The sequence below is a fragment of the Clinocottus analis genome, unplaced genomic scaffold (assembly GCF_023055335.1).
Source record: "Clinocottus analis isolate CAN_PGR_092001 unplaced genomic scaffold, fCliAna1.0.p SCAF_18, whole genome shotgun sequence".
NCBI classification, from domain to species: Eukaryota; Metazoa; Chordata; class Actinopteri; order Perciformes; family Cottidae; genus Clinocottus; species Clinocottus analis.
Genome location: NW_027175909.1, coordinates 7,567,984 through 7,582,330, shown reverse-complemented (window position 1 = coordinate 7,582,330; position 14,347 = coordinate 7,567,984). Strand labels below are relative to the sequence as shown.

Below are 14,347 nucleotides of genomic sequence, written 5' to 3'. Positions count from 1 at the left end.
GTCTTCTTGGTTATGTAAAATTGGAGACGCTGAATGCATTTTAAAGTGATTCTCCAATGAGTTTCCTATTGACCTGAACTTGTGCGTACGGATGGTATTGCACTGAAACCACAGGTCAAAATAGATATTTAGTAGTATTCACCAAGTACTGTTTAATTCAAGTTTATATTGTATGCAGGGAACATGACGATGCTACATCCGTCTGCTGATGGATGACGAATAGACAACAGGCTAATTGAAGCAGTCGAGAAAAGAGAACACAAGCCTTGGATTTCATGATATTATGACCACAAAACAAACTCTGTTTAGTGTCCATTACAGTTCAACCCTATTGAGCATCAACAAGACCATACACTACGATTCAATCAGACGTTAGCCAAGCTCCTATTACAGAGCTCATTGCATCGTTTACATGGTGGAACGGTCCATAAGTAGCTCTAAATGCTCTTCATTTGATTGGATTTCACATTATGGACATCAGAGCAGAAACACACTGTTGTCCCCTGGCTATCCTAATAGACTGTTGAGTGAAACAGTCCATTTGTTTGTATTTGTTTCCCAATCTAGACCCTGAAAACATACAAAGTAACTTAAACAGACAGTGAGAGCAGTGAGAGCATCGTTGAAGATGGGTGAAAATGGAGATTCAAAAGCTCAGGAGATGGGTTGACAGTACGACAGTGTTCCCGCACACTGTGTCTCTTTGTCGGTCAAATGAAGCTGCAGTTGTCACAAACAACTACATACACAATAATAAATTGGTTTTAGAATGATGAAAGTTAGAAAGGGACAGCTTTAAGAATTGCAAAGCGTTGTATTACAATGATCTTTGTGCCGAGTGCAGAGAGCACACAAAGCCACATCCCTCTGACCTTCTCCATAATAGCAGATAAGTACTTTGATGGATAAAAGGCCATAATTACTTTTCCGTGTGCAAAATCCACTCAGAAGAGCGAATATTGATGGAAGTCTGGCCATAACTGAAATGGAACAATACCATAAAGTCACTACATCAAGTGGTGATGTCTTTATAGTCCTGCCTTGGCTTGATGTAATCTTGGAAACAAAACTAAAAACTAGGTTATAGCATTTTCGCACAGCTTTCCATCTCCAGTTGACTAGCAATGACTGAGAATTCATGGTCTCCTCCAGAATGTTTGGAGCCACAAACAATAAAAGTAAAAAAAAATAGGGGATGCGTCTCTGCTTGACTCTTTTCTTATCCATCCTGAAGAATTTGGTGCATCTTTAACACCAGTCTCAGCAAATACGTTCTCCCACTTAAAACAGAAAACTGTTGAATGGCTCCATGCTTGTCCCAATTGCTTCTCTATATGTTATTCTATACGGATCCCGCTCTGTACAAACAATGAGGGCTTTTCATGCACTTAACTGTGAACCATATTCAGTGTGATCCCTACCGATTATAATCTGTGAAGTTAAAGGGGCCTTGGCCTCGAGAAGTGTGCACAAAGAAAGGATCTCGGAGATAGATACAGCAGAATAGAAAAAAACAGCCATGAGCAGTTATGTTTCCTTCTTGTTTATTCTATGTTGTATAAATTCTGCCGTGTTAATGCCCGTTTGATATTTTCATATAGATTGGGTTTATGAGTAGACATTTCATCCTATTGACATATGCTTCTCTATCCATCCATCCATGCATTATCCAAAATCGCTTATCCTATTCAGTGTCACGCGGGGTGAAGGCAGGGTACACCTGGACAGGTCAACAGAGTTCTCCACAGAATACTAAATATATTAATACTACATTTGTATATTTCCAAAGGACATGAGTTGGGTTTTCACCTAAAATTATTGTTGAAAACCTTTGGAGTGTTTCACTTGAACATGCTGAGCCAGATTTTAATTTTACTTTAAGCAAACACAGTGGGAGTTGTGGCAATCTTAAATGTGTTGCTACTGTGGGTATACTGTGTAACATGTCTTCTAAATCGTATAATGCTCTTTATGTATTGAAACCATGTTTGTATAACTTGCAGATTGTTCTTCTGAAGACAAATATACATCAAGGAATTAAATATACAAGACAATACATTTAGAAAACAATGATGGGCCAACTATTTTATTAAACCTAAATACAAAAAGAAAAAATCCGAAAAAACTTACATCCAAAATCCGATCAGAGGCCCAGAGCTTTATTCCCCAATTGGAAACGTTGTAGTCAGCTTCCTTCTGCAGATCCTCAATGGTCTGCAGCAGCACCTGGTTCTGGTCTGTAAGGTCATTCACATAAGACCGCAGGAAATTCACTTTCTTCTGCAAGAATAACAGCGGGATCAAAGAGTAGTTCATTTGCTTTGTTTTAACGAGCCGGCAGTATATCCAAGCAGTTTTCTACTACAATACAAATCGTTTCATTTTATTGAGCCAGTCAAATTATTAACAAGCAATATGTCCTGCGTTAAACAGAAGAGCAGTAAACAAAGTAAATATTTTTTGCATCGAAAATAATGGATTACTCTCAGAAACAAAAAAAAACAGTTTTTCTTCAGAATTACATTGATAAGCTGCTCCGTGTGCTTGAAGGGAAACATGTCTTCATGGACAAAATATGAATGAAACTTTGTCAAGTTAAAAACTTTCCCTTCAATATCCACTTGTGGTAACTGAATGTAGTTTATGATTATGTCCAATGGCCAATACAACACATCAGGTCCAGCACTAAACCAATCCATCCGTTTCCTCCCTGCAACTAGTTCCTACTTCCTGGTGGGGCCAAAAGTGAGCAGTGAACATACATGGCTGTGGAAAATTAGTTGCAATATGAACTTAGTTGCTAAGACTTAGAAACTTTGTTCTTCTCTTAGGCTAAGAGACAGAGTTGCAAAGACAGTGTGCCATCTTCCCTGATCTATAAATGTAGTACACCCTCTTGGCAAGTCTGGTTTTTTCTAAGTTGACAGATTACAGAAGTGAGATGCATAATGTCCCCAAGATTCATCAAATGTCAACGTGAAGTCAGCTCTCACTTTGACACAGAGAAAAACAAGGACTATACGCCTCCGATGATGGCCTCACGAGGGAAACATGAAAGCTCCCCAGACAAGCAGGATAACAAAATCTGAAAATGTGATGTTTTATTTAGCTTCATGTAACCCGTGTGTTTTTAAAATAGTCCCATTGAAATTAAGAATCGGAGAAACTGGGAGAAACAAGGGGTGGGGAATCAATAGTCTCACAGGAGGGGCTGTAAAATATTTTACCTTGTGGCAAAAACACACATCTGACGACAACTGACATAAACTGTGGTATATTGAAAGCGAGGCCACAGGCTCTGATTCTACCACAGGTGCTCCATGCCGTTTTAACATCTGGAGTCGGACCCACAAAACGAGAGCAGCAACAAGTTGCCGACAAGGGAAGCTGTGTAAAATGTGCACGATATCAGAGCAGAGGATGCTCTTACATCAGATTTACAGCAGCTCTGTTGCCTTTTGTGGAAAATATTCACCTGCTCTAGTTTTATGTTTAGTTTATGAAGGGAGCAGCCTCAGAATGATGCTATTACCTGACGGCGGCTGCTTTGTGTCTGGAAGAAAGCACTTCTAGGTTTACATTTTATGCTTCAGAAAAGAAAAGGTCACCTTAACATGCTCCAACAATGATATAATGTAGCAAATCCTCACACTCCTTCTGTACGGTGTTCCAGGTTATCTCAGGTTTTTATACACTTGTTTCTTAAAGGGATCGCACAGGGAGCCAGACAGCATGTACACATACAATGATAGTAGCTTTGATAAAAGGGAGTGCCTCTGAATTTTAAAACAAGTTTGCCTTAGAGTGCCTGTACATCTGTGTTCATACAGCGTCCGTCCCCTACAGCCTAAAAAGTCAACAAGCGGTTTATAACATTCCCTGGTGCATAATACAACACTGATGTATAGCTTCAGGTAGAGTGGCTTTACAAAACATTGTAGATAGATGGCAGTAGCTAAGATAACATTCAAGGGTTGATATTTTATTAAACTGAAAATACATCCATGTCTATGGCATTTCCTGTTTTCCAGATGTGGAACAGCCATCAGCCACACCTGATTTGAATGCGAGTAAGTCTCTAGCAGGCACCTTTTTTGTTGTTGTAATTTACACTGAACAGTTCTTTTACCCCTTAGAGTTTATTGACCTTTTGACCTAACGTAATTATACATCAGCCAACTGATAGCAACACATAGCTTTTGTTTCATGTATCATACTCCCACTTTAGTACTGTTGGCAGAACATTAATTCATATTTGAATGAGACAAACTTAGCTAACTATAGTACAGTTGCGCTCTAGTTTGTATTTTTGATGAAGTGGCCTTAAGTCGTCCTAAATTCTATTTAACTTTAAGATACCAGTGTTGAGAGAGCCGCTGCTGTTGAAGGGACATCTTGCAAGGCTGGAACAAAAGATGCCGGCCTAAAGCAGAGCTGTTAAATACAGGAAGTGAGTGGCCAATCAGAATGTACCAAATGTCAGCCACATCATTGTCCTTGTGTTACCCCTTTGTTTAGTTTTGTTAAGACAGTTTGGCCTGTTCAGTTTTATTTAGTTCAAGCTAACTTAGCATAGCCATGCTTAAGTTCTGTTTCGTTGACCTCATGTGTGGGCCTAGAACTTTGTTAATTATGAAATGTAAGTTGTTGCTCTATTTTTGGGTTCATAAAAACCCTCCTTTTGAATTTCCACCTGGGGCTCCTCACTCGTGCCAGCTCAGTCCCTCACAGTGATTGCTGCCATAAAGCATAAGAAGAAAAAAATACACTTCATATGTATTCTATAATTGTGAGGTTGTTCTAACATGTTAGAAAAAAAATCATAAACATACAATGGGTTCATGGACGAATGGGCTGTGTGTTTTCAATGGACAAGCTTTATGATTAATTGTCCACATCAACCTTTAGGACTCGAGAGCTTCTGAGTTCTAAACGCGTAACCTTGTTAAGCAGGCCCGCGACTGGGGCCGGCTGACCGAAACCCATCTCCGAAACCTTGTTACACTTGCTTTGATGCACAGCCCAGCTCACACAGGCTACATTCTGTAGCTAAATGATGTCACATAACAATCCTGATGATTAGAAACCTCTCTTTTTTAAATATGAGCGTGGATCTGTGTTCCTGATCCCAGCCGCTCAGATGGAAACATAATGCAATTTGCCACCTGTTACAAGTGCTGCGGCTTTATGAAAGCACCCCTGTGCTTCCTCCTGTCATTTGTCTGACAGGACAGAGGTCATCTTCTGATGCACCGGTCACGGTGGAACGGATGTTCTTTGATTTCTATTGGATGGTTGACAACCTAATGACAATGGATGTTGCAAGAAAACTGCACTTCCTGTGGAGACTTTGGATCTGAAGGGGGTCCTCAATAATTCCTTTTTTTGTTAAACATAATTTATGTTGTGTACAGGGTTTAGTACCCTGGATGGTTACCAAATGAGGCTGCAAAGTACTGTGACCACCAGTCTATGCTGCAACACAACTTGCATATATTACGGTAACTAAAACCAACTCATCACAACCTCAGACAACTATGATGTCAGGATTTGGGTTTAAACCCACGTCTCCGATCACAAACTCCTCAATGTACTCACCTGTAGCAGGTCCTCTCGGGTTGCACTTGTGTCCAGCTCCAGAGTCGCCAACCTCTGCTCGTAAAGTCCTTTGAACTCGTGCACGAGCTGTTTAATGTCGTCCGTCTCCATCCCGGGATACTTGGCGGCATCTCTCAGCTCCTCTTTTGAGGGAGAGGTTGCTGGTGTTGTCTTTAGGCTCATAGTTGTGCACGTTTTTTAAGCCTGGCTCGAATAAAGTTCACGCAATGTTTATGCGACAAAACCCGCAGGCTTAGAAACCACTTAAGAGCGTGACTCGTTCCTCTGGTTGAGTCTGTGCACAGCCTTATAAGTTTACGTTATCAGACGACTGCTGAGCAACCTGAAGGGGAAAACAGACAATGCATGGCGTTTTAAGTGCATGTAAGACATTCTCTGTGTTACTTTACGTTAATTACCGTGGCTTCACCAACACATTGGTCGCTATGTGCCGTTACTACAACGGAGGACTTTGAAATCGTAAAACGTTTCCAATCAGACCGACGCTTCGCCCCCTGCAGTTTGCCGCTGCGTTGGCGCTGTGTGATCTGATTGGCTCATCTGCACCATCGGGCTTCGTAACCGTGACGTGGCAGCACACCATTGGTGTGTTTTCTTTAAGAGGCGGTGCATAGCCCCACAACCCGGATATACATGTTGTTTTCGTCTCATCAGGGAAGACTGGCTTTGAGCTCGTCTTTGCCTTGAAAAGAATGGGTAATTATAACTTCGTTGTGTTGTTTTAGCGAAAATTCAAGATTGTGTTATTTTTCTTCCACACTCTACGTAGTCCCACAGGAAGCTTAAATGCGCCACTTCTGCTTCTTTTAAACCACTCGTGGAATAATATCATCACTTTCCTCGTGCTGTCTGTCAGTGTTGTGTGTGCCCCTTCACCTGCATATTTGATATTTGCATTTATAATCATATCGATTGTTGATGCGTATAATAGATGCGGTTCAAACGATCAACTATTATGAATTGGTATTCATCACGAGTCATGTTGTCAGGTATATTTGACATCTGCAAATTTGGATGGAAACCTTACTTACTGAGTGAGTGTGTCATCCTTTACTAGTATGGTATACTGCTCTGCACATAATTACATTATTCCACTAAATAGTCAGAGACAGAGACCAAAACCTTCCACAAATCAAGGTAAAGTTGATATTTTTGATCGTTAAGAGACTAACTACTCACCTCTCTCATTCTAATCATTACGCCTCTACTCTTATCTCTCTCTTGGTTATATCTCTCTTTTCCACTAGCTTTGACTGCACTGCTTTTGCACCCTGCGCCAAAACCTAATCCCCTCTGTGATTATCACATAATGCCTTGGCCTTGTTATCAAAATGGAGCAGATTTGAGTTTTGTTGTTGTTAAAGACTGATGGGCATGGGCTTAAAAAATTAAGAGACAATGTCATTATGAGGAGAATATGGAGCGGCTGGTTGCATGGGATTGAATGATAGGCATGTGCCTCTGGAGCTAAACACTTAGTGTAATGAGTGTGTTTTTAAAAGAGTCGCTGAAGTTAAATTGGGCTGTGATGTCACTGGGTCATAAGGTCATTTAATACAGTTTCCAGATGATGGAAAGTGATAAAGGCAAGAGGGGTTATCTGTGCACTCATTTGGAAAGAATTCCACCCTCCTGAATTAGGTTAATAATTGTTGTCATCTAAGAGATCAAAAGACATCACATTACACATTCATTTATTATTCCTGAACAACATGCTAACGGTTTTAAAGTTTAACTTTTGCTTTCAAGAAGAATGTCAATCTCCAAAATTATCTCATGTATTTTCAGACAGATTTTTGTCATTTCAGTGCTGCTCTCCATACTTACGAGCTATAGACTTTATATTGGCAGACCGATGTGTATCCCTACTGCAGCTGTTAATATCCAGTGTGCTTAAATACTTGCATTAACATCGCTCCATCATGTTCAGTTATCTCCAAGTATCACATTATTTTCCTCATATTTTTAGTGCTCTTGCTCGAAAGCGTACATTTTGACTGGAAAACCAAGGCATTAAACTTCCGAACTGACATGAAAGTTCCCTGTAGCATGTGGACCTGTCATGATGGGTACAGTTGGCAGAGGCAGCCATCCGATTCTCCAAATTGTATCACGGATATAAAAGAGGGATTCCTAAAAGTAGAGTCTTTGTAGCAAATTCTTCAGTCTCTCATCATGCCGTGGCCTTCACCTTCTGAAAGATTCACTGGAGACAAAATATCCACCTCAGTTTAGATGGTTCCACTCCCACACTAATTGTAATTGTTACAGAGATTAAAAAACTGAACTGACCAAATATTCCTTAGTGTATAACCCATTGTATTTGCATGCGATGAGGCCCCAGTGCTCTCTCTGTGACTCCTAAGGAAGACACAACTTCACTTCTCATTTACTAGCTGTTCCGCTTTTTCTTCTACGTGCATTGTGCCTGTGCCCTTTTAAATGTTTCATTACTTTTTAAGTTGTTTTTTTTGCAACCCCCTGTACTTATTACTCATACAGCCCCAGCATACTCAACCTTCCTACTCATGAAATCAATTAATTCTTCTAAATAATTTACCTTCTGAGCAAACCAGATTAAGCGGAGCACTTTTTTTTTTTGTATGTCAGACGTGCTGTTCTAACTGATGTGTAATTTTTTGTGTTCCGGCATTAACTTGGCCCTTACCCCGTGGCCCGGAGGAGTCTTGGGTGATTATAAAAAGAGAAGAGCCTTGATAAAGCATTAGTGTGTGACACACACACACACACACACACACATACACACACAGCCTGAAGACCCTTCTGCATTTGAACACATTCATTTTTCATGAAACAGACTCATAACAATTAGTCTGGTTACCGCCTGGGTAATCTTAGCGTCTCCGTAATGCCTGTGGTCTGCTGTATGACATCACTCTCTTAAAAGTTCTGAATCTGACATTCTCATCCGTTTTCACAGTGAGGACATTAGAAGGCCACGGCTAATAGGCCTGCACTCGTTTCTGGCGAAAGAAGGGCAATAAAGAGAGAGAGCGAGGGAGAGAGAGGAGAAGAAAAAAACGATACTGGAGTGCTCAAAGAAATAGGTTCTATTCACCAGAGCTTTTACACAAATTAATTTACATGAACGAGACAAGAAAATGTAAAGTTGATATCCAGCATGCTTTGGCAATGCGCTGCCTATTTCTTGGGACGAGCATCAAAGAAAGCTAAGTGAACGTTTATTTATTATTTCAGCAAATATATGTTACGCTAACAACCATAGCTAAGTGCATAGGAATCTGAGCCCTGCACTAAGACTGCTGGAAACAGGGTTTCCAAATGGCATGGAGCTTTGGAGCGCTTGTCCGCTGCGGAAAAGGCAAAAGGCAATCCCCCACCCAGAGATGCTCCACCTTCCCAGCATCCCTCAGTCTTTAGTCCCCTGCCCTAAACACCCTCATCCCCTCCCTAGACACCAAAGCCAAGGTCAAGAAGAAAGTGCAGCATTTTTTCCTTCTATAGGCTATTCCCTGGATGCCCGCACCTCTGTGAGGCTGAGCCGCATATGCTTGGGGAATGTCCCCTCCTCCTTTATTGTGACCGTCAGTCTCAAGGTCAGCTCCAAGGGAGGGTTGGCGCTTATCTGTTTTTCCCCCTCCCTCATTTATTTTCCTCCTTAGCTATCTTTTCCCCTAGTTTTTCCCCCCTTCACTGTATCGGCAGACAGTAGTTCAGAGCTCCTAGCGGAGGGATTTTTGACGCGTTGTTTGGCGCTTCTGTCTCTTTGTCTATCTGTATCTTCCTGTTGGCGGCTGTCATTACCGCCCGTTGTCTATTTTCCAGAGGACCCGGTGCAGCTGCGAGGCTTCAGTCTGACGCTCCGTACGCTTTTGTTGCCGCGTCTCTCCTTCCTCACACTGATCATGGGCCCTTTTGCCTTGAAGCCATGTTGCAGTGTGTTCCCAGTTAGATTGGATATTGTTGTTGTTGTTGTTGTTGTTGTCTGTAAGCTATGGCCGTCAGCCTTGAGTCAGTGCGCTATCTTTGTCAGAACAAGATGCACAGGCTAAAGGAACAATGGGGGGAAACGCATCATCTGACCTGAATCAAAATACCTTTTAATATTCCCAAGAAGATCTTTTAAAAGTATTTTACACAGCTTTGACAGAAAAGCAAGACTCCAGATGTTCTGTTGATCTTCAGTGAACTCTTCTCACCTGCCTTCTGACTGCTGCTTGTTCAGCTGCCCAACAACCAGGAGAGGGCATTTTGTCTCTGGCTCCGTTGGTTGGCTGACCCGCGACAGAATTATCAAATCAATGAATTGTGTGTGTGTGTGTGTGTGTGTGTGTGTGTGTGTGTGTGTGTGTGTGTGTGTGTGTGTGTGTGTGTGTGTGTGTGTGTGTGTGTGTGTGTGTGTGTGTGTGTGTGTGTGTGTGTGTGTGTGTGTGTGTGTGTGTGTGTGTGTGTGTGTGTGTGTGTGTGTGTGTGTGTGATCGTCAGTCTGCAGCACACACACCTCGCCACTGCTCTGTAAACACTGACATTGACTGTGACTTTTGACTATTACATAAGGAACATGGATTTCCAGCCGTCCATGGCAAGAGCCCTGTAAATTCAAATGCTTAATTTTTATAGGCAGCCCGGCATTGACTGAAGTGTCTGCTTGTTATATATTTGGCAAGTGCTGCAAGTCTGAAGGGAAGCTGTCAATAGCAATCCCAGCTATTGATATGGCAGTGGGCAGGAGATGTTACTTGGCCCCCGACTCTGGCATCCCTCTGATCCCTCTACATCATAATTACATTAATATTGACAGACCCTTGACAATAGTCACATTACTATTGATAGGTGGCTGTCAATAACGTGTTTCCCCAAATAAAACATATTCATTCATAACTTGTAAACTGCTCGATAAAAGGCTTTGAAAAGAATATTGGACCCGGTCGGGTTTGCGCTCCCGAGAGGGTGTGTGTGTGTGTGTGTGTGTGTGTGTGTGTGTGTGTGTGTGTGTGTGTGTGTGTGTGTGTGTGTGTGTGTGTGAGTGTGTGTTAGTGTGAGTGTGAGTGCGTGTCTTTCCATGCACTGATAGATTAATTTAGCTCTGTATGAGAGCTCTGCAAATCAAACATACATAGTCACACACACACACACACACGGGCACATAATCTCCACATTTTCTCCCATCAAGGAAAAAACTTTCAGATTACGCTAAACAAATGGAGCCTGTTTATTGGTTACCATACGCAGTCCTACTACCTCCATTTATTTATTTTTTAAAGCCAAACTCCACTTCCGTCACAGGCGAAGTTCTAGTCACTAAACATGGCAGCATTTCAAATGCAGCTCAATGAATTTGTCACACCTGCTTACTTCGGCGTGAATTCACTCTTTTTTTTCATTCATTTGCTAATTCTAACTTAGTTGGTCGGTGTATCCTGGCTCTATTGAAACATCATGAATACACAGATGGTCCTGTGCACCACAATAAACCCGAGCATTGCCACCGTATATTTTAAATGTTTTTTTTTTTTTACCTCCTTGAGAAATGTCTAAAGTGACCATCATCTCGCTCTCTCTCTCTGTCAAAACTGCCATATTTACCCGTCTGAAATCTCTTTTAAAGCCTCGTGACAAATCCTGTTCAGCGAGACACAAAAGCCACTGTCAAAAAAGGCCTCTCTCTCTCTCTCTCTCACTCTCTCGCTCTCTCTCTCTATCCATGGCTCTCTGTCTGTCTCTCACTCTCTCTCTCTCTCTCTCTCTCTTTCTGTGGGCCTCTTGCTCTGTCTCTCCTTGCGTTAGTTAGTCTCCCACTTCTTAAGCGTTTCATTTGAGGAAAGGGCAGATAAAACTGAGGGAACTGGGAGCCGGTTTGGAAACGTATGCAGCGCAAAATAGCCCAGACTTCACAATGGTGGGATCCCATATGGAGTCGACTCTAGGGGGAGGAAAATTGTTCCACATTTGGCAGATGTTTACGGTGTACCAGAGACTGTGCCGTTAGCCTAATCCCTAGTGATGTGATTTGTACACACACCCCTATCTCCAGAGGGAGCCGGCACCAAGAGCCCCAAGCTTTACTGTGTGTGTGTGTGTGTGTGTGTGTGTGTGTGTGTGTGTGTGTGTGTGTGTGTGTGTGTGTGTGTGTGTGTGTGTGTGTGTGTGTGTGTGTGTGTGTGTGTGTGTGTGTGTAGCAGTCTAAGACCCCCTGCTCCTCGGCATTGCGCAGCTCAAAGGTTGCATTAAGGATGGGTTTTACATGTGAAAAGTGATTTCCGCTCCTATGTATAAAGAAAAAATAACCCTCCAAACAGGATGGGCCTCACCTCCAGGGCCTCATTCCTCCCAAAAACCTAGTTGTCCTTTTTAATAGTTGTACCTTTTGTACATATTTTGTTCATGCCCCTGACTTTAATAGACAAGTATGGAGTTGGCTGTAAGTTTATGTGGTATTTAATAATGTAAGGTCACGAGACATTCTATTATTACTTTCTATTATTACTACTACTACTTGATTAATGGTAGTTTTAGGAGGAACTTTTTTACTATTTTTCTAGTTTTGGTTGTTGTTTTGCATAGTTTTTTTTACTCCTGTTTAATTTGTTAATTAAAAACCTGTCTCCTTACTTGCATAGATGCCCTCATGCACTTCAGTGGAAAACCAAAATGTATTTCATCAACAAGGAAGTTGGTGTGTAATATACAGTATCGTGACATCTCGGCTTGAAGGCCGACACTAAACAAAAATGAGTAGGCTTTCTTTTTGTGTATTATTTATTGTGTGCAAAATTGAAGTCCACTCGTGAATTTCCCGAAAAAAATCTGATTATCATATTTACACTTTTTCCAGCAGGTCTGGAAAGCGAGGACGACCAACAAGGTCCAGAGACCGGTGTTGACCCGAAGACTCCAGTACTACGCATCAGCCAGCTGGATGCCCTGGAGCTCGACTCGTCCCTGGAGCAGCTGGTATGGACGCAGTTCTCCCAGTGCTTCCACAACTGCCGGCCGGGCTTGCTCACCCCGCTGGAGCCTGAACTGAGGGCCCTGCTCCATTTGCTTCTGTGGAGGTTCACACTTTATTCTGGCAGCGCCACCGTGGGCCAGTCTTTACTGAGTCTACGCTACCACAACACCCGGTCCCCGTCTCCCCGTTACAGACCGCTGTCTCGCAGGCAGAAGCTGGGTCTGGCCCTGCTCACTGCTGGGCCGCGCTGGCTCCAGGAGCGCTCCCACAGCCTGCTGCTGTGCCTGAGCTCGGGAGGGCCCGTGTCTGAAAGAGACGGCGGTTTACTCCAACGGAGTCTCCGCAGGTGCCTGACCTTTGTTTCTAGTATCGCACAGCTCGCAATTCTCATCAACTTCCTTGTGTTCCTGAGAAAAGGTCGCCATCCTGTGCTGGCTGAAAGGATTGTGGGAGCCCGGGCGGTTTTCAGCAAACCCAATGTGGTCCGGGACGTAGCCTACCAGTACATGAACCGCGAGCTGCTGTGGCACGGCTTCGCCGAGTTCCTCATCTTCCTGCTGCCGCTGATCAATACAAGGAAACTGAAGGCAACGGTGTTTTCAATTGTTTTGGGGGGAGACGGTGCTGACAGGGCGGGGGCGACAGACGGGCCGGGCGCGTGGAAGGAGTGCGGACTGTGCAGCGATTGGCCCACGATGCCTCATACAGTGGGCTGCCAACATGTTTTCTGCTACTACTGCATCAAAAGCCAAAGCATTGCAGACGCTTACCTCACCTGCCCCAGATGTGGCGCAGAGGCAGGCCAGCCTGAGCCGGTCAAGATGGAGGTGGAGATGATTGGCTGATGATGATGATGTGAAGATGCTGCCATGACTGAGTTTATTTCGTAATTTCGGGGACTCATTAAAATGTAAAATGGTGGTTGATATATTTAAAGCCGTACGTATAGTAATACACACATTAACGTTCACATGACTGACAACGTTTGTGTTCTTGTCCGGATGAATTATGAAGTTTATCAGATTTTATGAAAAATGTATGGAATAATTCAATTTTATCATGCAATAATATTTTGTAAAGACAGAAGTATATCAAAATATGAAAAAAAATGTGGTTTAACAATTAAAAGATTCACAAGGTAGTCGTATACGAGTTTATGACTGGACTTCAGTCTTCATGATGTCTATCTTTCCTGAACACACACACACACAGACCTGCTATGTTTAATATATGTGTGCATATATTGACAATCCTCTGCCCCTTCCGTTTCCATAACTGGACTTTGGACAGAATTATTTGTCTTTGGTGCACTGGACAGACTACAGAGAACCACACGGCATATATTTGATGAGTGAACGTGTTGATTTATGCTCCAAATTGGTTGCGTGTGTATCTGTGTGTGTGTGTTTGTTGAAATGGGAATATTTGTTCTGATGAAAAATGCAGAAAGTCAGCTGAATTAATAATGGGAGGAATTTCTGATGCCTCTCATCATGGCCAAATTAGCATTTGTTGTGTATTTTGTGCCTAAATTGTATTTCAACATCATTAAAATTGATAGAGTGCTACCTCTTGGGTGTTTATTTAGTTAAGTGGAGAGAGAGAGAGAGAGATGAGGGAAAGTTATAACAATCAGCACACTTCTCTCTAGACAGGCCCGGTCGTTCTAACTCCCATTATCCGTTTTCACAGCACCCCAACATGCTCAAGATCAAGGGGGCAGCCGGGGGCTTGGATTGACTGACTCTCTCACACACACACACACACACACACACACACACACACTTGACAGCC

The 14,347-nt window shown here is 42.6% G+C and overlaps 2 protein-coding genes across 5 annotated transcripts in view; one reads left to right on the top strand and one right to left on the bottom strand.

Annotated features, from left to right (window-relative positions):
• Positions 1–6,060, bottom strand: part of LOC137788816 (trichohyalin-like) — an 88,064-nt gene extending 82,004 nt beyond the window's left edge. For 2 of the 3 annotated variants that reach the window (XM_068581925.1, XM_068581927.1), the window contains exons 1-2: positions 5,599–6,060; positions 2,131–2,280 (exon numbers count right to left, since the gene is read on the bottom strand). In XM_068581925.1, the coding sequence (XP_068438026.1) occupies positions 2,131–2,280; positions 5,599–5,781 (333 nt within the window). In that variant the 5' untranslated portion in view covers positions 5,782–6,060. The remainder of the gene's footprint in view (positions 1–2,130; positions 2,281–5,598) is intronic. The other variant, XM_068581926.1, reaches the window with a different exon arrangement.
• Positions 6,061–6,270: 210 nt separating this feature from the next.
• pex2 (peroxisomal biogenesis factor 2) lies at positions 6,271–13,681 on the top strand. 2 transcript variants are annotated; one of them, XM_068581977.1, is made up of 2 exons: positions 6,271–6,315; positions 12,437–13,681. In XM_068581977.1, the coding sequence occupies exons 1-2, from the start codon at positions 6,312–6,314 to the stop codon at positions 13,396–13,398; spliced, it is 966 nt and encodes a 321-aa protein (XP_068438078.1). In that variant the 5' UTR covers positions 6,271–6,311; the 3' UTR covers positions 13,399–13,681. The 2 variants fall into 2 exon arrangements, with proteins under 2 accessions (XP_068438078.1, XP_068438080.1); XM_068581979.1 differs by having other exon boundaries at positions 6,311–6,315; positions 12,440–13,681.
• The last annotated feature ends 666 nt before the right edge of the window (positions 13,682–14,347 follow it).